This window comes from Sapajus apella, unplaced genomic scaffold (genome assembly GCF_009761245.1).
Source record: "Sapajus apella isolate SASKATOON/1434 unplaced genomic scaffold, GSC_monkey_1.0 scaffold56, whole genome shotgun sequence".
NCBI lineage: Eukaryota > Metazoa > Chordata > Mammalia > Primates > Cebidae > Sapajus > Sapajus apella.
In genome coordinates, this window is record NW_022436996.1 from 15427972 (window position 1) to 15450689 (window position 22718).

At 38.5% G+C, this 22718-nt stretch overlaps 1 protein-coding gene and 1 long non-coding RNA gene across 2 annotated transcripts in view; one reads left to right on the forward strand and one right to left on the reverse strand.

Moving 5' to 3' along the window:
• LOC116528012 (probable maltase-glucoamylase 2) overlaps positions 1 to 22718 on the reverse strand; it is a 119348-nt gene that overhangs the window by 28124 nt on the left and 68506 nt on the right. The window contains 6 exon segments of the mRNA XM_032245204.1: positions 6417 to 6555; positions 8052 to 8136; positions 9744 to 9878; positions 10682 to 10744; positions 12425 to 12532; positions 21544 to 21672. Of these exon segments, the coding sequence (XP_032101095.1) occupies positions 6417 to 6555; positions 8052 to 8136; positions 9744 to 9878; positions 10682 to 10744; positions 12425 to 12532; positions 21544 to 21672 (659 nt within the window).
• On the forward strand, positions 234 to 19133 carry LOC116528013. Its single transcript, XR_004258815.1, has 5 exons — positions 234 to 244; positions 3707 to 3712; positions 6533 to 6538; positions 8240 to 8245; positions 18787 to 19133. It is a non-coding gene; the product is annotated as an uncharacterized LOC116528013 (long non-coding RNA).

Below are 22718 nucleotides of genomic sequence, written 5' to 3' on the forward strand. Positions count from 1 at the left end.
TGCTTCGGTCCGAGTGAGGTAACTTCTTCCCAGAAAGAATCTGCTGTCTAAAAGCCATGCTAAAGATTCCAACAAACTTCACAGCAAGACTAGAGGTATTTCTGCACCTAGAATGTGGGTTTCATCTTTTAAAAATCTAATTAACTATCTCCCTGGACTAAGAGAAAGAGGTTGGAGTGAGGGGTAATATAGCTATTTATGGAACAATTCCTCTATCCAAGTATTATATTGGTCACTTTCCTATGTGCTGTCTTATAACCTCATGAAAAAGTTTCCTTGCACTCCTTTTGCTGTTAGAAAACTGAGGTGCAGAGAAGTTAGAAAGGCATTTGCCTGAAAATAGTGAGCTAGATAAAGGAAGATGATCTTAAAATGCTCATCGAAAGTCATTTAAAGAGTCAAGAGGAGGCCAAGCACAGTAACTCACACATGTAATCCTAGCACCTTGGGAGGCCAAGACAGAAGGATTTCTTGAGGCCAGAAGTTCAAGACTAGCCTAGGCAACACAGTGAATCCCTGTCTTTACAAAAAAATAAAATTAGCTGGGAAGGGTGGCACATGCGTGTCTGCAGTCTTACGGTGGGGAACAGAAGAAAAAAAGAATAAGGAGAAAGATTGGGATCCAAATAAAAGCTATGGCATTTTGGAAATATTCACTCTGCTTCTCTATGCCTCAAAAAGTAAGATACGTTTTGCACCCAGGGGCAAATATACATAAAAGATGTTTATATTTCAGTAGAAGATAGACTATCTGCATGCACCTTAGAAAATAAAAACAACTGTATGAGGAAAAAAATCAACCAAAGAGTAAATCTGATAACAGATCGTAATATGTACACAATCCAAGTATTTACTTAAAAAGGCATCACAAATCAATAGACATAGATGAATAGTCAATAAATGATGTCCGGAAAAGTAGCTGACTACTGTAGTGAAAATGAATCCATTTGGGTCACTTCCAATTTTTCACACCAAAACAAATCCAAAAATGAATGGAAACACACACACACAAATCAAATGTTCTATTAAAACTGAAAAAGTATATAAACCACCTGATTTCTACAAGAGAAAGGAATTTCAAATAAAAACAACAGACAAAACATAATGAGGTAAGAGATACATATTTAACCATATGCAAATTGAAAGAATGCATGCGTATATATGTGTGATAAAGAAATGGAGGTAGAGAGAGCTTAGATTTTTTATAATAGTCTAGATGAGAGATAATGAAGGCCTGGAATAAGGCAGGAAGATAGAGTAGTAATGCAAAGAACTTAGTCACTGACTGAAAGAAGGAAAACAAGGAGAATCTAGGATGACCTAAATGACTAGACTTAGTTCCTTTCACAAAATAAAGAATTTTGGAGGGGCCAGGAGTGGTGGCTCACGCCTGTAATCCCAGCACTTTGGGAGGCCGATATAGGCAGATCACCTGAAGTCAGGAGGTCGAGACCAGCCTGGCCAACATGGCAAAACCCTAGCTCTATAAAAATACAAAAATTAACCAGGCATGGTGGCACACAGCTGTAATCCCAGCTACTAGGAAGGCTGAGGCAAAAGAATTGCTTGAACGTGGGAGGTGGAGGTTGCAGTGAGTCAAGATCATGCCACTGCACTGCAGTCTGGGCAACAGAGACTCTGTCTCAAAAAAAAAAAAAAAAAGGAATGCAGGAGGACAGGTTTCAGGGAGAAACAAATAGTTCAACATTTTACGTACTAGGTTTGAAGTGCCTATGGGACATCATAAATGAGACATCTATGGGCAATTCCAGATTTGAAGCTCAAGAGAAGTCTGCGTTGGGAACATAGATTTGGGGGGTCATCTGGATCCAGAATGTATTTAAAGCCAGTAATGTGTGTTTGTGCTTACCCAAGGGAAAGGCTGCATGGTGTGAAAGAAGGACGACTGAATCCAGGCCTAGGAGGACCACAGGCTTGGAAAGACTGAGAAGGTGAACCTTCTCAGCAAAAGAGTTGTAGAACTGTGGCCAGAGAGGTAAATGCATAAATATCCAGAATCTTGGTTGGAAAGCATAGTCAAGACCCTGAGAAATTAGTAAGGCACAGGGAGCATATGCAGCAGGGCATATTGTGAACCTCGAGATCAGCAGGGGGTGTATCATGAAGGTCAGTAGGTAAGAGTCAGAGAATAAAACTGACCACTGAAGCCACACACACTGAGCTCTCCCATCAATGTGGGCAGTCAGGGCTGACAAAGAAAGGCATTTTACAAGAAGAAATAAAAAAGGCTCAGTGCTTAGATAGAAAAGAGCAAAGAAGACATGGTCCTCTCCCCTCAACAAAGTGTGTAGAGAGAATAATGTAAAATGTAGAACTACTGTCAAGTTAGTAGTTAAGAGAAGGAGGGAATTGGGAGGGATGGAGTAATCTGAGGTTTCATGAAGGAAATAGATGTGAATTGGTCTTTAGGTTGTATGTGCTAATGGATTAGCCTGATCAAGATCAGAATGGCCAGCATGTATGATTGGTAAAGGGGAAAATATCAAGGCATATGGGAAGTAAAAAAAAAAAAAAAAAAAAAAAAAAAAAGTATCATGTACAGAAAGAGTTCCCTCAAACAGTTTGAATAGGAGAGGAAGTTGAGAGATTAGATGACGATTGGAGGAAGATACAGGCCAAAGCCAGAAAAACTGGGACATTTTCAAATTTTGATGAAAAAGAATGTCCAGGCACTGATTGCTATGGTATAGCTGTATCCCCACCTAAATCTCATCTGGAATTCCCACATGTTGTAGGAGGGACCTAGTGGAAGGTAATTGAATCACAGGGCAGTTCTTTCATGTGCTGTTCTCATGTTAGTGAGTAAGTCTCATGAGATCTGATACTTATAAGGAGGAGTTTTCCTGCACAAGCTCTTTTTTTTTCTGCCAGCATCCGTTTAAGATGTGACTTGCTGCTCCTTGCCTTCCGTCGTGATTTTGAAGCCTCCTCAGTCACATGGAACCTCTTTCTTTCGTAAATTGAAAAAAAAATACATTGCTATTATTTATTGAGTGCTTACAATATGCCAAGCACTTGTGGATTCATTATATCATTTAATTTTATGGTAACAATAGACACTATGATTTTTCCAATTTAAAAGATGAAAAAGTTAGAAGATGGCATTAATGAGTTATGAAGCATCCATCTAATTTCACAGCCTAAATCCTAAAGCAATATACCAGAAGAGAGGAAGAAGATAAAAATAATTCAAAAAGAAATGAGCACCCATGGAAAAGAACCATTTGTGGAGCAAGCTTCTCTGAAGAGAAAGACGGCAAAGGGATATGTGAAAAGTGAATTTCCCTGAAGAGAGAGGAAAGGATGGTGCATGGGAAAGATGAGCTTTAGACAGAAACTATCAAGTTTTCACATCTTCTTATTGCTGATTTCTTTGCCCTGCAAGCCCTTTCTTTGCCAAAAGAAAATTTCTATTCTTCTCATAACCAACATTCAATTGTCACTTCTTCTATGAAGACTTTCTGGATTATCCCAGTAGAGTTAATTGCTTTTCCCTTTCATGTTTGACTCCTCTAATCAGACAATGAGGTCATTGAGAGCAGAGATTGTGAATTATTCATCCTTGTAGTCTTCTGAGGTAAGGTTATTTCTGAGGGTATAAAACATCTATTTTCTCTGTATTTCACATGTAGACATGGATGTTTTTCTGAAGAACTAGTTTTTCCCTGGTGGGAAAAGCCTCAAGTTAGATGTAGAAAGCAAGACTGTGAAAGAGCAACTGAAAGATGAAGATGTAAAGAAAGTGGGAAAGGGAAGAAGAATTTCTTTTCAGGAGACCGTGTTGCCCCTGAGTGTGGAACCCCAGGGGCAACATGATCTATCACCTGTGGATAGCCCAAAATCAAATAGTATGAGGTTCTTATAAGCCCTGGGAACAGAAGGCAGGGAGCTTAGACACTTGAGCAAAGATGGGCAGCTGAACAGAAAAAAATCACACTCTGTCTTGGGAAGAAATAAAGAACCATCTGAAATTTCCCCATGGCGTCAGAAAATGGCAGAATCTAAGAAGGATAAAAGAAAGGACAAAGGGGCAGAAAAATATTTATAGAAATAATGGCCAAATACATACACATTGAAAACTACAAATAATTGTTGAAAAAATGAAATTAGTGGAAAGACATCTCATGCTAATGAATCAAAAGAGACTTAATATTGTTAAGATAATACTCCCCAAACTGAACTACAGACTCTATGTAAAACCTATCAAAATCCCTATTGCTATTTTGTCAAAACAAAGTGATTATAAAATTCATGTCAAATGCAAGGGACCCATGGTAGCCAAAACAATCTTGAAAAAACAAAACTGGAAGGTTCACACTTCATCAATTAAGACAGTGTGGTCTTAGGATAGATATATAGAGAGATCAATGAAATAGAATTGAGAATGCAGAAACAAGCCTTCTCATTTATTGTCAATTGATTTTTGACAAGGTGCCAAGACAATAAAATGAAGGAAAGAATAAAATTGAACCCCTGCCTCACACCATACACTATAAAGCTCTTAGAAGAAGACATAGGAGTAAATATTTATGACCTTGGGTTGGCCAACACTTCCTTGAATATGACACCAAAAGCACAAGTGACAAATAAGTAAATGAATAAATAGGACTTCATAAAAACTTTTAAAAATGTGCTTCAAAACATGGTTATGGAAGTGAAAAGTCTATAGAATGAGAGAAAATATCTTCAAACTATATATATCATGAGAAACTTGAATTTAAAATATTTAAAGAATTCTTATAATCCAATAATTTTTTTTCTGTAGAGATAGAGTCTCATTTTATTCCCCAGGCTGAAGTACAGTGTCATCATAGCCCACTGCAGCCTCAAACTCCTAGCCTCAAGAGATCCTCCTACCTCAGCCTCTCAAGTAGCTGGGACTACAGGCATGCACCATTTTGCCTGGCTTATTTGTTTGTTTTAGAGACAGGGTCTCACTATGTTGTCCAAACTGGCCTCAAACTCCTAGACTCAAGCAATTCTCCCACTTATGCCTCCCAGAGTACTGGGACTACAGGTGTGAGCGACCATGTCTGGCCACAATTCAATAATTTTTAAAAAAATGATTCTATCAAAAATGAGCAAAGACTTTGAATAGATATTTCTGCAAAGAATATACACAAGTGGCCAATAGCATATGAAAAGATGCTCAATAACATTAGTATTAATGAAATAAAGTCAAAACAACAATTAGATATCACTTTACCCTCATTAAATGTCTATAATTTTAAAAGATGAACAACACCAAGTGTTGGCAAGGATGTAAATGAATTGTAATTCTTATGCATTTTACCATATGCAGATAAGACTGTAAAATGATAGGCTTTTTATATGTAGATAAGAATGTAAAATGGTAGGCATGGTGGCTCATGCCTGTAAGCCCAGCACTTTGGGAGGTCAAGGCGAGTAGATCATCTGGGGTCAGGAGTTCGAGATCAGCCTGGCCAACAGGGGGAAAGTCCATCTCTACTAAAAAATATAAAAATCAGTCAGGCATGGTGGCACATGCCTGTAATCCCAGCTACTTGGCAGGCTGAGCCTGGAAAATCACTTGAACCCAGGAGGCAGAGGTTGCAGTGAGCCAATATCACAGCACTGTACCCCAGCCTGGGTGACAAAGGGAGACTCTGTCTCAAAAAAAAAAAAAAGATGTAAAATGGTACAACCTCTTTAGAAAACAGTTTGACATGTCTTCAAAATATTAAACATATGGTTTCTATATGACACAAAAGTTCCACTTATATATATATTAAAAACTAAGAAAACATGTCTACTCGAAATTTCACACATAAATATTCATAGAATCACTACTCAAAATAGCAAAAAAAAAAAAAAAAGAAACAGTTGTTCACTCATTGGTATATAGACAAGCAAAATGTGATATATCTATACAATAAAATATTATTAATCAGTAAAAGGAAATCAAGTACTGATACATGCTACAACATAAATGATCCTTGAAAACATTATGCCAAGTGAAAGAAGCCAGATACAGAAGAGCACATATTGTGTGATTCCATTTATATGAAATGTCCAGAAAAGGCAATCCACATAGACAGAAAACAGATGAGTAATGGCTAGGGCTCAGGAGGTAGGAACGAGATACAAATGATTCCTAGTGGGCAAAGGTCTTCCTTTTGGAGTTCTGAAAATATTCTAAAATTCAATTTTTGTGATAGTTTCATGACTGTGAATTTACTTGACACCATCTAACTGCTCACTTTAAATAGGTGAATTTAGTAACATACTTGATAAATGTGCTCATAGGTGTTGTGGATATTTTGAATTAACTCATTTACCTGGCATCACACAGATACATACACAATGCAAATATCAAATGACAGAAGGAACAGTGTGGAAAATTGTCTTTGCTGTAGTGACAAAAAGACACTCACTCGTATGTGGGTCTGGTCTGGGACCATCCGTACAGGCTGTGCACGTTGTAGTGCCACACGGGGGAGCCGTCTGGGAGGATATGCTGACTCTCCATGCACAGGGTCTTGCTGCTCAGGCCTCTGTCCCTAGATTCCAAATCTGAGGGGAAATGTTGAGTTATTTCCTAAACAACATGATTTGCACATTCACTAAAAATGCCCATCATTTTGGTGTTTCTTTATTTCAATCAATAACGTTGTTACCAGTAACAGCCCCAATTTTATGAGTTTTTAGTCTATAAAAAACAATGTTCTATGCCTTTATAACTAATGAAGGGTAAGGATAAACTATGGAGCTGGGAAAAGCAGCTCCCCTTCTTTTTGCTCCAACTCTGATTTAATTTATAGAGTGTTGTCATAGCCCATTTGTCAACATAATAATCTCCTTCATTGTTAGGACTGTTTCTTCCACTAGATGGTAATGTTCTCCAGGGAATAAATTTTGTTTCAGTCATTTTTTTTAAATTTATGTCTCTAAATCTTTTCCATTTGACAGCATTTGCTTGATACATAATTACAGATGATCCTCAACTTACAATGTGATTCCTTCCCAATGAATCCATCAATCCATCACAAGCTGAAAATATTGTAACTTGAAAATGCATAGAATGGACCTAACTTACCTTGCATGTGCTCAGACACTTACATTAGTCTACAGTTAGGCAAAATTATCTAACACACGGCCTATTTTAAAACAAAGTGTTGAATATCAATTGTAACTCACTGAATGCTGTAGTGAAAGTGAAAAATAGAATGGTTATTTGGGTTCTCAAAGTTCAATTTCAACTGAATGCATGTCATTTTCTCACCATTGTAAGGTTGAAAATCATGTCAGACCATGGTAAGTCAAATACCCTCTGCATTAAATTAATGAAGGAGAAAATGAACAAATGAGTGAGTGAGTGAACAAGACAGCATAACAGTGATGTAGACATCAAGAAACTTGGATTCGAGATTCTGTCCCACAGATTACTGGTACAGTGCCTTTTGCTTTGTTTTGTTTTTCTGTTTTTTGTTTTGTTTTGTCATATGAGTCTTAATATGTTGCCCAGGCTGGTGTCAAGACTCAAACTCCCAGTCTTAAACAATCCTCCCACTTCAGCCATGGTACAGTACTTTTAGGAAGTGAGTCATTTTCTTCCTTGTACCTTTCTAAGATGAGAAGATTCAACCTTCTGGGATCCTTTTGATCCCAACATTCTATTTCTGTTTGACCACAGGACAACCAAGACGTATCCTTCATCAGATGTCTGTTTACATGAGCGGAGAGAGTTCAGAAACTAGATTTTAATTCTCTAATCAAAAGAACATCTCTCCACTCGCGTGTGTGTGTGCGTGCGTGCGTGTGTGTGTAATCAATGGAATCAAATGTACCATGCATTGTTTGGTTTCTTTCACACAAAATCATGTCATTATTTCTTGCTTGATTAGTAATCTGTTTATCTACACTTATTCAAGGTTATCTTACTTGGGATTTCATGTCATGCTTGAGAATGCTTTCTGTCTTCAGCATTAGGCTTCACTTTGACAGTAAGAGAAAAACTTTCAGAGTCTTTGAGTGGGGAAGTAAGTTAATGAAATAATTATTTTACATACATGGCACATAGGTTTTGTTATATAGCGTTTCATTTCTGCAGCCCCAGACGGATCCATCCACAAAGTTTGATGGCTCATTCATGTCCTGAAATGAGTTAACAAAAAAGATCCTGTCATGTCAGGGGCAGGATGGGTTGGCTATAGAGGATACTACCTCAGGGAGATGACTTTTGAAGACCTCTCCTCAGCTGGTGGTTTAGTTCACTGTGTTTAATCCCTGGCATTGACCCAAATGGACTCTAAAAGATTGTAGTTTAATTCCCGGCATTGACCTAAATGGACTCATCAGCCAAAGTGGAGTGCTAAACTCTTTCTTGCTTACCCAGCATTTTAAAACTTAGGATTGTTTTATAGCGGCAAAAATAGTGAGGTAATGCTGGACTCGGGATCTCAGGAAATCTTTTGATCCATCTCCCCAGCAGAGTTAGCCCATCTTTATTTTTCTCTGTTTGGATTATTCACTTTTTAATCTGTGGCCAGAGGTTACTATTTATCTTCCTCTATTTTTTCTTAGTCTAGTCGCGTGAACTAACTCTGATATTGGCATAGCCAAACACAAGGAGAGCTTTCTTACTTTCTGCCATAAATATATTTCTAAAAAGTTGTACATAACTCAGAAACAGGTTTGGAAATAAAAATGTACTTTGGGGAATTTATTACTTAAATGAAAGGAGTTGGGGCTCCTAAGGGAATGTTCATTGCCCAGTTCAACAATGGAAAATTTACATTTTTGAATCCCAAACTATTTTAAATAGGACATATTAAAGGCAAATGAAAGTACTTGAGGAACTATTCATTACTTTGAATTACCCAGCTACAGCTTTCCCTTCATTGGAAAAAGAAAAGCAAATGCTACCCCAGAGCTATCAGTATTTCTTATTCTCAAGACTGCCCATATCTCTTCACTGGTTGATTCGCCTTTTTAAGTTAATTTGTGTCCTTTCACATGACTCTTCTGTGCCTATCTTGAAGGTGCAGGTGGTCAGGGAAGCCCCAGTGCTTTCAGTGGATTTTTGTTTCTAGGGTGAATCACAAACTTCTTCTAGCCTGACCCACAGCTGAACAGCCCTTCAGAGCTGGTCTAGAGCTTGCTTAAGATTTCAGAGGACTGGACAGTGGGAAAGGAAATCAGAACATCGATATGGCTTCCCATCCCCAGAAAACCATAGAGTTGCCCTTGGGCATAATATCTCAGAGATATCTCAGAAGTCCTGCTTTTAAGGCTAGCTGCCATTTACAGCAAACATCTGAACAGGCCTTTAAGCCATTGCCTCAGAGGTGCTGTCCCAGTACTATGGTGAATGTCTACTTGCTCTCAGGTCCACACGTCACCCACTCCCAGCTCTGCCCTGTAAGGCTCCCTTACCATCAACTTCCAGGTAGATTTGTCCAATGGGGGACACTGGCAAGAGATTGCAGATGGGAGGTGATTTCTCCCTCTCTCTTTTGCTCTGGCATCTCCAGCAGTAGCAATCCCCTCTGTGGGCTCCACCTTCCACCAGACAATATGCCTCTGGGCAGATGAGCAATGTTCTCTGCTTCTCTTGGTCCCAGCACTTAGATATTGTAACAGCATTTCTCCCTTTCATCTCTGCAGTCCTAGGTCTCTGTTTTACCAGTCTCTCCTCCCCATGTTTTGACTTGCTAATATTTAAAAAAAAAAAAAAAAAAGACAACCAAGGGTGCACTTACAATCCGCAATCCATCAAACTTCAAGCTCTTCTCTGGCTCTCGAGGGTTTGTATAGAGCTCTTCTATCTCTTTCTTCCACCATGCAGCTGTGTTATTATGAAAGAAGTCAGGAAAAGCAACGTAGGCCCTGTATAGCTGTAAGAATAAGACACAGTCTCATGGCGGGGTCTCAGCTTATCCAGGGGACCACAAATGGGAGATGAACAGGAATTTGTGCCTACCCAGATTAGTCTCTGCTCTAATCTCAGATCTGCTGCTGTTACAGAGTTTACAATAGAAGCAGAGATTGGGGAAGGCTGATTTCATTCTTTGTTTTCTTAGAAGGTTAGATAGCTTTAAAATCTCCTTCAAATACAGGATTTGTTTTATAACTGGACATGTAATCACAAGATTGGAAAAGTAGCAGTGTCTAAACAGTTGAACTTTAGAGATGCAAATAACTTTTTCTTTTTCCTTCTTTTTTTTTTATGAGATGAAGGAAGATTGTCATCCAGGGACAAGTGACCTCCAGAGTAGAGGGGATGCTAGATGACCAGGCTGAGATTCATGGCTTTACTTCATTCAATTGACTTGTATTTTCTTTTGTATGCAGATAATTTATGAAAACCCAGTCTGTTCATAATGGATTCCCCTCTAGTGATAAAATAATAGACTTTGGTTCATTATTTTTCTAGTATCATAAAGTTCAAACAAATCACAGCCCATTAAAAGCACACTTATTAGAGGATTTCATTAATGATTTCCTTCTACACATTTACATTTTCACTGTCTGTTGAGCTTTCAACTTGAGGATCTCTTTCTTCCAAGAAACTAACAATGGATAAGCACCCTCAAGTTAGGGCTACTTAACTAAAGGGTAAGCTACTTGTTCATCAAGATAAAAAAGCATAAATATCCAGATATTTAGGTCAATGTTGACAAAAATCTATATACTGTACCTTAACCTGAGTTTCATGATCAAGGGATCCATCTACATTTACATTAGGCAGATCTGGCCAAACCTAGAGAAAAAGAAGGAAAACTGAAAGCCTTAAAGATCATTGCATACAGATTATGAGGTATTTCATGTGTAGACTCTGATGACATGCATCCATTTGCTTGGGAATCTTTGCCATGAATTAAACTGTAAAGACTGAATCTACAAAATTACATTAGGTGAAAGTAGGCTGGGTCTCTTGATTCATTCCATATGTTTTCAAAGTTTTATTTTTGAACTTAATAATTAACTGAATTTCTTTTAAACATATCCTCTGAACAACTAACTTTCAAGTGATTTCTCAGATCTCTGATCTCCTTGTCATAGACCTATAACAAAATTCATAGTAAGTGTGAAGTGTGACTCTAAAGAAATACGATTGATTTCCATTCACACCCTATAAATCTGACCTCAATACTTTTAAGCATTATCATGACTTATAGGGGACTCCAAGTATACATAGCATTAAAAAAATCCATAGTGTCAACCAATTTTACCTGTAACTACCAGGACATTAACTAAATACACACTGATTAAAGGATTCAATCAACAGACACTTACTGAGTACTTCCTATATGACAAACACTATTCTAAGATCTCTATTTACTGAGATTTAAGTAAGAAATAGTACTTGTTTCTCAAGAGTTCACAGAATAGTACATAAATGCTACACTGCATGCTATACTGAAGGCAATATTACAGAAAAGGGAAAACAGGAAGAACTAAAATATTTATTAAATGTCTTGAACAACGTAAGATTTGAATTGATTTTGAAATGAAGATTATTATCTGGGTAAGTTGGGAAGGTAATATTCAAAGTGAGCATAGGGCCAGGCATGGTGGCTCATGCCTGTAATCCCAGCACTTTGGGAGGCTGAAGCAGGCAAATCGCCTGAGGTCAGGAGTTCAAGACCAGCCTGGCCAACATGGTGAAACCCCATCTCTACTAAAAATACAAAAATTAGTCAGGCATCGTGGTGTACACCTGTAATCCCAGCTACTCAGGAAGCTGAGGCAGGAGAATTGCTTGAACTTGGGAAGCAGAGGTTGCAATGAGCTGATATCACGCCACTGCACTCCAGCCTGGGTGACAGAGTGAGACTATGTCTCAAAAAAAAAAAAAAAAATCAGCATGGAATACACCCAGAGCAGTGGAAAGTAGCACAGTATAATTAAGGAACAGAATTTGAATCTGGGCTAAAAGCTACTATCACCCGAAGTCCACCTAAAATGGTATTGCTATAAATCAGACATAAGAAGATGAAGATTGAAGCCATAAAGATGAATTAAAGGAAACAAGATAAAGAGGAGAATTTATAGGACTTAATGATTCATTTAGATAGGAAGGCAGATTAAGCATGATAGGTCAAAGACGAATGCATGTTTTGCATGTAGGTAGCTGGGAAGGACAGACTTCAGTCATTCTCAAAGGGATTCTTACTGTTTGTTAAATGACCATGTGGAATAAATAAAGAGTAGGGACATCAGAATATTTCCAGGCAATAGACAGTGCTCAGTAATAATAGAGAATGAGACCTGTAACCTTGGCCTTATTAATGTATATTGAACTAATCAGCACCAGGCAGATTTCTACTCATTCATAATTTATTGATTGTCCAATATATTTTCCAACACGTATTGAGAGCTATTTTATTTCAAGACATTGTGATGTTAATTAACTGTAAGTACCTTCCCCAAGCCTTACCTTTCCCCAGACAATGTCATTGGTGTCAGGCCATTTGATGAACACGTCGTTTTCCTGTCCTCTAATGAATGGGAGATACTGGGTCTCATTGCCAGAAATGGCTGGGTCCTACAGCAAAACAATTTCAAACAGCAAATATGAGGAAAACATCTCTAAGAAAATTTCTCTCCAAAAATTTAGTAGTTCATAGTGCAGAAGGAAATGGTGAACCTCAATACCAAAAATAAAAATCATGGATAATTTGACTTACATCTTACTGAGTATATTACCATAGCCAATTGAAATGGGATGGTGCCATGAGTACTCAAAGTAAGATATAAAACCCTTATGAGCGGCAACCTCTTTCAAAGCGTACAAGAATCTGTGTCAATAAATGAAGGAGTCTTTCTATATTATAAAAAGTAACCACCCAAAGCTATAACTAATAAAAGGAAGGTGGACAATATGGCCAGTTAGATGCAGCTGGGAAGCACCTCTCCTACTGAGAAAAATCAAAATACTGAGTAAACCACCACACTTCAAACAGAGCTTTTGAGAGAAAACACTGACAGTCTACAGAGAGGCAATGTAGACACTGAGGTGTAAGAGGGAAAAAGCTGGAAACCCCACACAGAGTGGCTAAGTGCTAGGACGAGCTCCTGTCACTGAACAGGTCCTAAGAAAGGGGTGAGTGAAGGGACACTTCCACTGCAGACCTCTGGAATCCTAGCTACAACAGTCGCCACAAAAACACCATAAACACTTGAACTGGCAAGAGGAGCTGCCTGGAGAGTAGGCAGAGGCAGAGCTCAAGCCTATGCAGAGACCAGAGGGTTTTGCATACACGGCGTCTGCAGCAAAATACGACCATGGGCACCTATCTGTAAAGGCTCTCGATCTTGCTCTGAGCAGATCTAGCCCCTGCTGACAGCTGAGCTGGGAGACAGCAGGGTTGTCTTTCCTATAGAACCAGGGTGCCTCTGATCGGCATGCCACCCTGTCTGCCAGCCCCTTGCAAGGCCACTGCTTGGCTGCTCCCAAAAGAGCATGCACACAGCACAGCCTCCACTGCTCCACCTGAGTGCTTTGCTGGTGGCCTGGAGGCACTCTGCCCCCTAGCAGAGCCAGTACTCAGCCCTAACGGGCCAGAAAACAAAGCTGCAAGTCCAGTCCAAACCCACCAGGGTTTAAACACAAAGATCAGGATTATCTAGCTGAGATCTGTGGCCCAGGCTTGAGCAGGGCCACAGATCACAGAACACTGAGAAGAGTGAGATATGGGTTTGTGTGCTGGTGTGGAGGTTGGGCATGCCTTCTTCTGCAAGACTGGTCTGGGAAGGGTGTAGCCTGTTTACCAGCCACAGCCTCTGCCCAAGGGAGTGCCACAGCCCAGAACATCTAACAGACTAACAATCTGGATGCAAAAGTCTTGAGACAAAACTAGCTTGTCAGGGCAGCTACTGAGGCAGACATTAGAAGGAGATTCAGTTGTGGGAGAGCAAGCTGAGAGGTCCCCAAAGCCATCTGCTGTGCAGAAAATACTGGGTCATATCAGTTTGTACCCCTATGGCAACACTGCAGTGCCTGGGGATCCTCTGCCCTTGACCCACTGCATCAACAGATCACCCCCAGATATACCCCACAACCTACTCTGAGTCTGCCAAGTGCAGAGGACCAACAGGAAGCTTCAGATGTCTTGGTGACCTGATCTTTGGCTCAAGCTGCCCCTAAGAGGGAAGAGCACAGCCTGTGAGGGATCCCTTTGGGGCTAAGGAAACAGGCGTGACATCAGTGATTCGAGGGGGCTCGCTCAAGTGCCAAAAATGGACTTGGCAAGGAGGCCATCTCTGGATCTCCCATCTCCTCCACCCCATAGCACTGCTGCAAATGTGCTGAAATACAAAAGAGGCCTGTAGCTGAGTAAGAGGCTATCTTCTGGCCCTTACTCTTAAGCACCATCTACTGTATCGCAGCCTAAATTACACCACCAAACAAAAACTCTTTTAGTGCACATTGTCTGTGATACCCAGTGCAGAAATTCAGCCACAGATGAAGATCTCTTAAAGAGCCTTGGGCCTCTGAAAGTACCCAGAAATGAAGCCAATCAACCATACTCAATATACACCACAGCCAAACACTCAAGGAAAATAAAGTCTATATAAACAAAAAGCCATATCTAAAAGACAGCAACTTCAAAAAGATAAAGAACATCCACCCTCTCAGATGAGAAAGAATCAGCGCAAGAACCCTGGCAATTCAAAAAGTCAGAAAATCTTCTTAACTCCAAACAATTTCAATAGCTCCCCAGCAATGGTTTCTAACCAGATTGAAGAGACCAAAGTGACAGATACAGAATTCAGAACCTGGATGACAAGAAAGCTCAACAAGTTTCAGGAGAATGTTGAAACTCAATCCGAAGAAGCCAGTAAAATGATCCAAGAGGTGAAAGATAACATAGCCATTCTAACAAAGAACTAAACTGAACTTCTGGAAATAAAACAACAAATGATAATACAATTGCAAGTATTAATAATAGAATAGACCAAGCTGAGAAAAGAATCTCAGAACTCAAAGACCAGTCCTTCTAAACAACCCAGTCAGAAAAAAAATATTTTAATAATTTTTAAAAATGAACAAAACCTCTGAGAAATATATAATTATGTACAATGGCCAAATCTATGACTCATTGGCATTCCTGAGAGAGAAGGGGAAAGAATAAATGATTTGGAAAACATATTTGAAGAAATAGCCCATGAAAATTTCCCCAATCTTGCTAGAGAGGTCAACATATGAATTTAAGAAATTCAGAGAACCCCTATGAAATGCTGTGCAAGATGATCATCCCTAAGACACACTAGGAATTTTTCTTAGTGTGTTTTGGGGACAAACTAAGAGAATTTCTTATCCCTAGACTAGCCTTAGAAGAGACCCTGAAAGGAGGTCTCAACATGGAAACAAAAAATTGATATCAGCTGCCACAAAAATACTCTTAAGTAGATAGCCCAGAGGCCCTATGAAACAACTACACAATTGAGTCTGGAAATCAACCAGCTAACAACACGATAACAGGATCAAAACCTTACATATTAATCAATATAAATGTTATAAATGCTGTACTTAAAACACAGAGGGGCAATTTGAATACAAAAATAAAGACACAACCACATGAACTGTATGATAAGAGGCTCATCTCACATGTAACGATACCTGCAGGCTCAAACTAAAAGGACAGAGAAAGATTTACCATGCAAACAGAAAAGAGCAGGGGTCACTATTCTTCTTTCAGATAAAACAGACTTTAAACCACAAAGTCAAAAAGGACAAAGAAGAGCATTACATAATGATACAGGATTCAAGTCAATAAGGATAGTTAACTATCCTAAATAAATATGCACCCAACACTGGAAAACTCAGATTCATTAACAAATGCCTACAAAAAGACAGCTACACAATAATAGTAGAGGACTTCAATACCCAACTGACAGCATTAGACAGATCATCAAGGCAGAAAACTAACAGTGAAATTTGGAACTTAAACCCAACACTGACTAATTGGACATAATGGACATCTAGAGAATACTCCATCCAAAAACCACATAATATGGATTCTTTTCATAAGCATGCAGCACATAATCCAAGATTGACCACATGCTTGGCCATAAGGCAAGTCTCAATAAATTCAAAAATATCAAAATTATACCAAGGATACTCTCAAACCACAGTGCAATAAAAATGGAAATCAATACCAACTCTCTCAAAACTACATGTAAATTAAGCAACTTACTCCTGAATGACTTTTGGTTAAATAACAAAATTAATTATCAAAAACTTCCTTGAAATTAATAAAAACAGAGACACGACATAACAGAATCTATGAGATGACCAAAAGTAGTGTTAGGAAGAAAGTGTATAGCCATAAATGGCTACATCAAGAAGTTAGAAAGATCTCAAATTAACATCCAACTTCACAACTAGAAGAACTATAAAAACAAGAACAAACTTGCCTCAAAGCTAGCAGAGGAAAATAAATAATTAAAATCAGAGCAGAGCTGAACAAAATTGAGATTCAAAAATCTATACAACATATCAACAAAGCAAAGTTGCTTTTTTGAAAGGGTAAACAAGATTGATAGGTCACCAGCTAGATTAAGGAAAAAAGAAAGAAGATACAAGTAAGTGTAGTGTAATCATAAATGACAAACATGACATTACAACCGATCCCACAGAAATACAGAGTATCGTTAGAGATTTTTATGAACATCTCTAAGCACACAAACTAGAAAATCTAGAGGAAATGAATAAACTCCTAGAAACACACAACCTCCCAAGACTGAACCAGAAAGGAGCTGAAACCATAAACAGACCAATAATAAATTCTAAAATTGTATTAGTAATAAAAAGCCCACCAACCAAAAAAGAATCCCTAATCAAATGGATTCATGGTAAAATCCTACCAGATGTACAAAAATCTTATACCAATCCTACTGAAATTATTCCAAAAACTTGGAAAGGATGGTTGCCTCCCTAACTGATTCTACAAAGCCAGCATCATCCCGATACCAATATCTGGCAGAGACAATGAAAAAAGGAAACTTCAGGCTGATGTCCCTGATGAACATAGATGCAAAAATCCTCAACAAAAAACTAACAAACCAAACTCAGGAGCACATCAAAAAGTTAACTGATCGTGTTCAAGTAGGCTTTAACCTCTGGGATGCCAGGTTGGGTCAACAAAGGCAAATCAATAAATGTGATACACTGTATAAACATAATTAAAAATAAAAGCCATACAAAAATCTCAATAAATCCAGAAAGAGTTTTTGATAAAATCCAATATCCCTGCATGATAAAAACCCTCAAGAAATTAGGCATCAAAGGGAAGTACCTCAAAATAATAAGAGCTATCTGACCAACCCACAGCCAACATCATACTGAATGGGAAAAAGCTGGAAGCATTCTTTTTCTTTTTCTTCTTCTTCTTCTTCTTTTTAAATTGTACTTTAGGTTCTGGGGTATATGTGCAGATCATGCAGGATTGTTGCATAGGTACATACGTGACAAGGTGGTTTGCTGCCTCCATTCCCCCATCATCTATATCTGGCATTTCTCCCCATGTTCTCTCTCCCCACCCTCCCCACCCACCACTGTCCCTCCCCTAACGACCCCAACAGACCTCAGTGTGTGATGCTCCCCTCCCTGTGTCCAAGTGTTCTCATTGTTCAACACCCACCTATGAGTGACAACATGCAGTGTTTGATTTTCTGTTCTTGTGTCAGTTTGCTGAGAGTGATCGTTTCCAGATTCATCCATGTCCCTACAAAGGACATGAACTCATCTTTTTTTATGGCTCCATGGTGTATATGTGCCACATTTTCTTTGTCCAGTCTATCATTGATGGGCATTTGGGTTGGTTCCGGGTCTTTGCTATTGTAAACAGTGCCACAATGAACATAGGTGTGCATGTGTCTTTATAATAGAATGATTTATAATCCTTTGGGTAGCATTCTTCTTGAGAACTGGAACACAACAAGGATGTCCTGTCTCATCACTCCTATTTAATACAGTACTAAAAGTCCTAGCCAGAGCAATCAGGCAAGAGAAAAAAATAAAACACATCCACATAGGAAAAGAAGAAGCAAACTGTCTCTCTTCATGGGTGACATGATTCCATACCTAGAAAACCCTAAATACTTTGCCAACAGGCTCCTAGAACTGATAAACAACTTCATTAGAAGTTTCAGGATACAAAATTAATGTACCAAAATTAGTAGCATTTCTACACATCAATAATGTTCAAACTGAGATATCTCAAATTAGAAATCTCAAGTTAGATCTCAAATTAACAATCCAATTTCACACCTAGAAGAACCATAAAAACAAGAATGTTTTTCTAGTTCATCAAGAATGCAATCCCATTTATAACAACAACAGAAAGGATAAAATACCTAGGAACATATCTAACCAAGGAGATGAAAGATCTTTGCAAGAAGTACAAAACACTGTTGAAGGAAATCAGAGATGACACAACAAATGAAAAAACATTTCAAGCTCATGGACTGGAAGAATTAATATCATTAAAATGGCCACACTTCCTGAAGCAATTCATAGATTCAACACTATTTCTATTAAACTCCAATATCATTTTTCACATAATTAGAAAAACTATTCTAAAATTCACATGGAACGAAAAAAGAGCCTGAATAGCCAAATAAATTATAAGCAAGAAGAACAAAGCGAGAGGAATCACATGACCCAACTTCAAAATATACTATCACACACCTACAATCATTATCTGATCTTCAGAAAAATTGACAAAAATGAGCAAGGGGAAAAGAATTCTTTATCAAGGAATGGTGCTGAGGTAACTTAACCATATATAAAAGAATGGTACTGGACTCCTACCTTTCACTATATATGAAAATTAACTCAAGATGGATTAAAGACTTAAATGTAAGGCTGCAAACTATAAAAATCCTAGAAGATAATCTAGGGAATGTTATTCTTGACATTGGCCTTAGCAAATAATTTATGGCTAAGTTCTCGAAAGCAATTGCAATGAAAACAAAAATTGTCAATGGATCTAATTAAAATAAAGAGCTTTTCTACAGCAAGAGAAACTTTCAACAGAGTAATGAGGCAACCTACCAAATGGGAAGAAATATTAGCAAGTTATGAACCTGACAAAGGCCTAAAATCCAGAATATGTAAGGAACTTAAACAAATCAACAAGCCAAAAACAATCTTGTTAAAAAGTAGGCGAAGGGCATGAACAGATACTTCTCAAAAGACGACATACAAGTGGCTAACAAACCTATGATAAAGCACTGAATATAAGTAACAGGGAAATGCAAATCAAACCACAGTGAGATACCATCTCACATCAATCGGAATGGCTTTTGTTGAAAAGTCAAAAAATAGATATTGGTGGGGCTGTGGAGAAAAGAGAACACTTATACACTGTTGGTGGGAATGTAAATTAGTTCAGCCACAGTGGAAAGCAATTTGGGGATTTTCTCAAAGAACTAAGAATTGATCTACCATACCACCCAGCAACCTCATTACTGGGTATATACCCTAAGGAAAATAAACCATTCTCTCAAAAAGACACATGTACTTGTATGTTTATCACAGCAATATTCACAGCAGCAGAGACATAAAGTCAACCCAGGAGCCCACCTATGGTAGACTGGATAAAGAAAATGTGGTATGTATATATCATGGAATACTACATAGCCATAAAAAACATGAAATTATGTTCTTTGTAGCAACACGGATGTAGCTGGAGGCCATTATCATAGTGAATTAATGCAGGAACAGAAATGCAAATGCCACATGTTCTCACTTATAAGTGAGAGCTAAGTATTGGGTACACATAGATATAAAGGTGGGAATAATAGACACTGGAGACTACAAGAGAGGAGAGGGAGGGAGAGGGGCAAGGGTTAAAAAACTACCTGTTTGGTACTATGTTCACTACCTGGGTGATGGGTTCCATTATACCCTGATATGGTTTGACTTTGTCCCCACCCAAATCTCATCTTGAATTGCCATGCGTTGTGGGAGGGACCTGGTAGGAGGTAAATCATGGGGGCAGGTCTTTCCCTGCTGTTCTCATAATAGCGAATGAGTCTCATGAGATCTGATGATATTAAAAAAGGGAGTTTTTCTGCACAAACTCTCTTCTCTTGTCTGCCACCATGAAAGACATGCCTTTCACCTTCCACCATGATTGTGAGGCTTCTCCAGCCATGTGGAACTGTGAGTCCATTAAACCTCTTTCTTTTATAAATTGCCCAGTCTCAGGTATGTCTTTATCGACAACATGAAAACAGACTAATACATACACCAAACCTCAGCATTACACAATGCACATTTGTAACAAACCTATATATGTACACATTGAATCTAAAATAAAAGTTAAAAAAATAAAGTTTAACCCTGAATTATTTAAGTAAATAAATAAGATGCTAAAAATTCTGTAGGAATTTCAATATGACATAATATAAGTGATATTTTTCCAATGACATAGAAATCTATTTTTACAAAGAGAGTTGAGAAGCAAAAGAATGTATTGGTGTTTCTTCATAAAATTCTTGAGAAAAACTTTTGCTATTGTTTGAAAACAACTCTGGGGATAAACCAGGTTAATAAGGCTTAATCCTCAAGCAGAGAGAGCCAATTCATTGTGTTTCCAGAGTATAATAGCAATATTCCTCAAAAACATGAATCGTTTTTATTGCCTTCTGGGTCCCACTAAAGCAGCTTCTCTTGCTCACACCATCCCATACCTGCCCCAATTACTCTCTATAATATTATGCTGTTTCACAATTGTCATATAAATCACTACTGTCTGAAATTATCTCTTCAGATGTGTATTGGCCATCTCCCTCCATTAGAATAAAAACCTTATAAGAAAAAGAGCACTGTCTTACTAATTTAGACTATGCATGTACCCTCACACACACATACACAACTTGTAGAAGAGTGATTTTCAAATATTGTGTTCAATAAATACATGAATTAGTAAGTGAACAAAAGTCACCGAATAATGCTGTAATTTTTGGAAGCTAGCAGGGAGAATCATTTGTAGGTAATTACCTCTGCATTTATCAAGATATGGCTTTCTAGTAAAATAATAAATTGGTATTCTGGATCATAACTCAATTGTTTGTAAGTTTAAGAAGAAATGTCACCTGAGCTTTAATATTTCCTAGTGATGCTACAACATAAGATTTTTGAATCCCCTGATGAGACTAAGATACAGGTCTTTCTCCTGAGGCATAGCCTGAAATAGAAACAGTGAGACACCTTTTTTTCCTTTTTTTATTTTTCTATCTTCAGTTCTTCAGCCCACAGTTGTTCTAACTCTACCAAAAGAAGATAATTATATTCTAGCAACAGTTATGGAAAATAAATAGTATAAAATATCATCTTTTAAAAGCCCTTTTTCATTTTTCTTTATTTGCTTTTAATTAAAAAATAATAATTATAGATTCACCACAAGAAGTTGTAAAACAAACAAGAAAGTACAGAGTATAAGAACATTTCTTGTACCCTTCATCCAGTTTCCCACAATGGCGTTATTTTGGAATCATGAATATGGAAATAGAAAGTAGAATCTAATCTGTCTCAATACCTACCAAAACGAGAATAAATCTCATGCCATTTTTCTTCATTTGCTCAATCAGGAGACTGAGGTTTTGAAAGCTGGCACTGAGGGTGAAATCCAGCTTCCGGTCCATGTAATCGATATCTACATGCTGGACATCCTGTAGGAAGAAACAGCAAGGCGCTTGGAACACTGCAGCATGTGTCTTGCAGGGCACACTGACTGCTCTGTCAGGCCCCTAGTCTTAATGAGATGAGAATGAGTAGGGGCCTGGGCTCTATGCCTGCCCCAGCCCAGGTGCCTACTCATTCCTCATCTCATTACTCCCCTATGCTGACTTTTCAATTCTGCAGATTGAAATTGCTTTCTGATGCCTGCATGCAGTTCACCTGTGCCCACCCCTTCTCCTCTGTTTCCCCAGTTGGACCTCTATCCCTTTTCCTTTTCTCAATTCATGTCTTTCTCACTCTTCAAATCTCAAACTTAGTCTATTAAACAAAATTCTAATTGAAATGTTCAAGGGTAGAAACTGGGACTTTCTTAGGAAACAAACAGGATTACATACCTGGGTTTTTTTCTATAGTAAATCTGGCTGATTGTTAAAAACTCTCAATAAACTAAGTACTAAAGGAACATATCTCACAATAATAAGAGCCATGGATGACAAACTCACAGCCAATATCATACATACTGACTGAGCAAAAGCTGAAAGCATTCCCCTTGAAAACCAGCACAAGACAAAGATGTCCTCTCACCACTCCTATTCAACATAGAACTGGAAGTTCTGGCCAGGGCAATCAGGCAAGAGAAAGAAATAAAAAGGCCAGTCATGGTGGCTCACACTGGAATCCCAGCACTTTGGGAGGCCGAGGCAGGTGGACCACCTGAGGTCAGAAGTTTGAGACCAGCCTGGCCAACATGGCGAAACCCTGTCTCTACTAAAAATATGAAAAAATTAGCCGAATGTGGTGGTGTGCAACTGTGGTCCCAGCTACTCATGAGGCTGAGGCAGGAGAATGACTTGAACCCAAGAGGCGGAGGGTGCACTGAGCCAACATCACACCACAACACTCCAGCCTGGGCAGCAGGGGGAGAAAAGAAGGAAAGAAGGAAAGAAAGAAGGAAGGAAGGAAGGAAGGGAGGGAGGGAGGGAGGGAGGGAGGGAGGGAGGAAAGGAGGGAAGGAAGGAAGGGAAAGAAAGAGAGA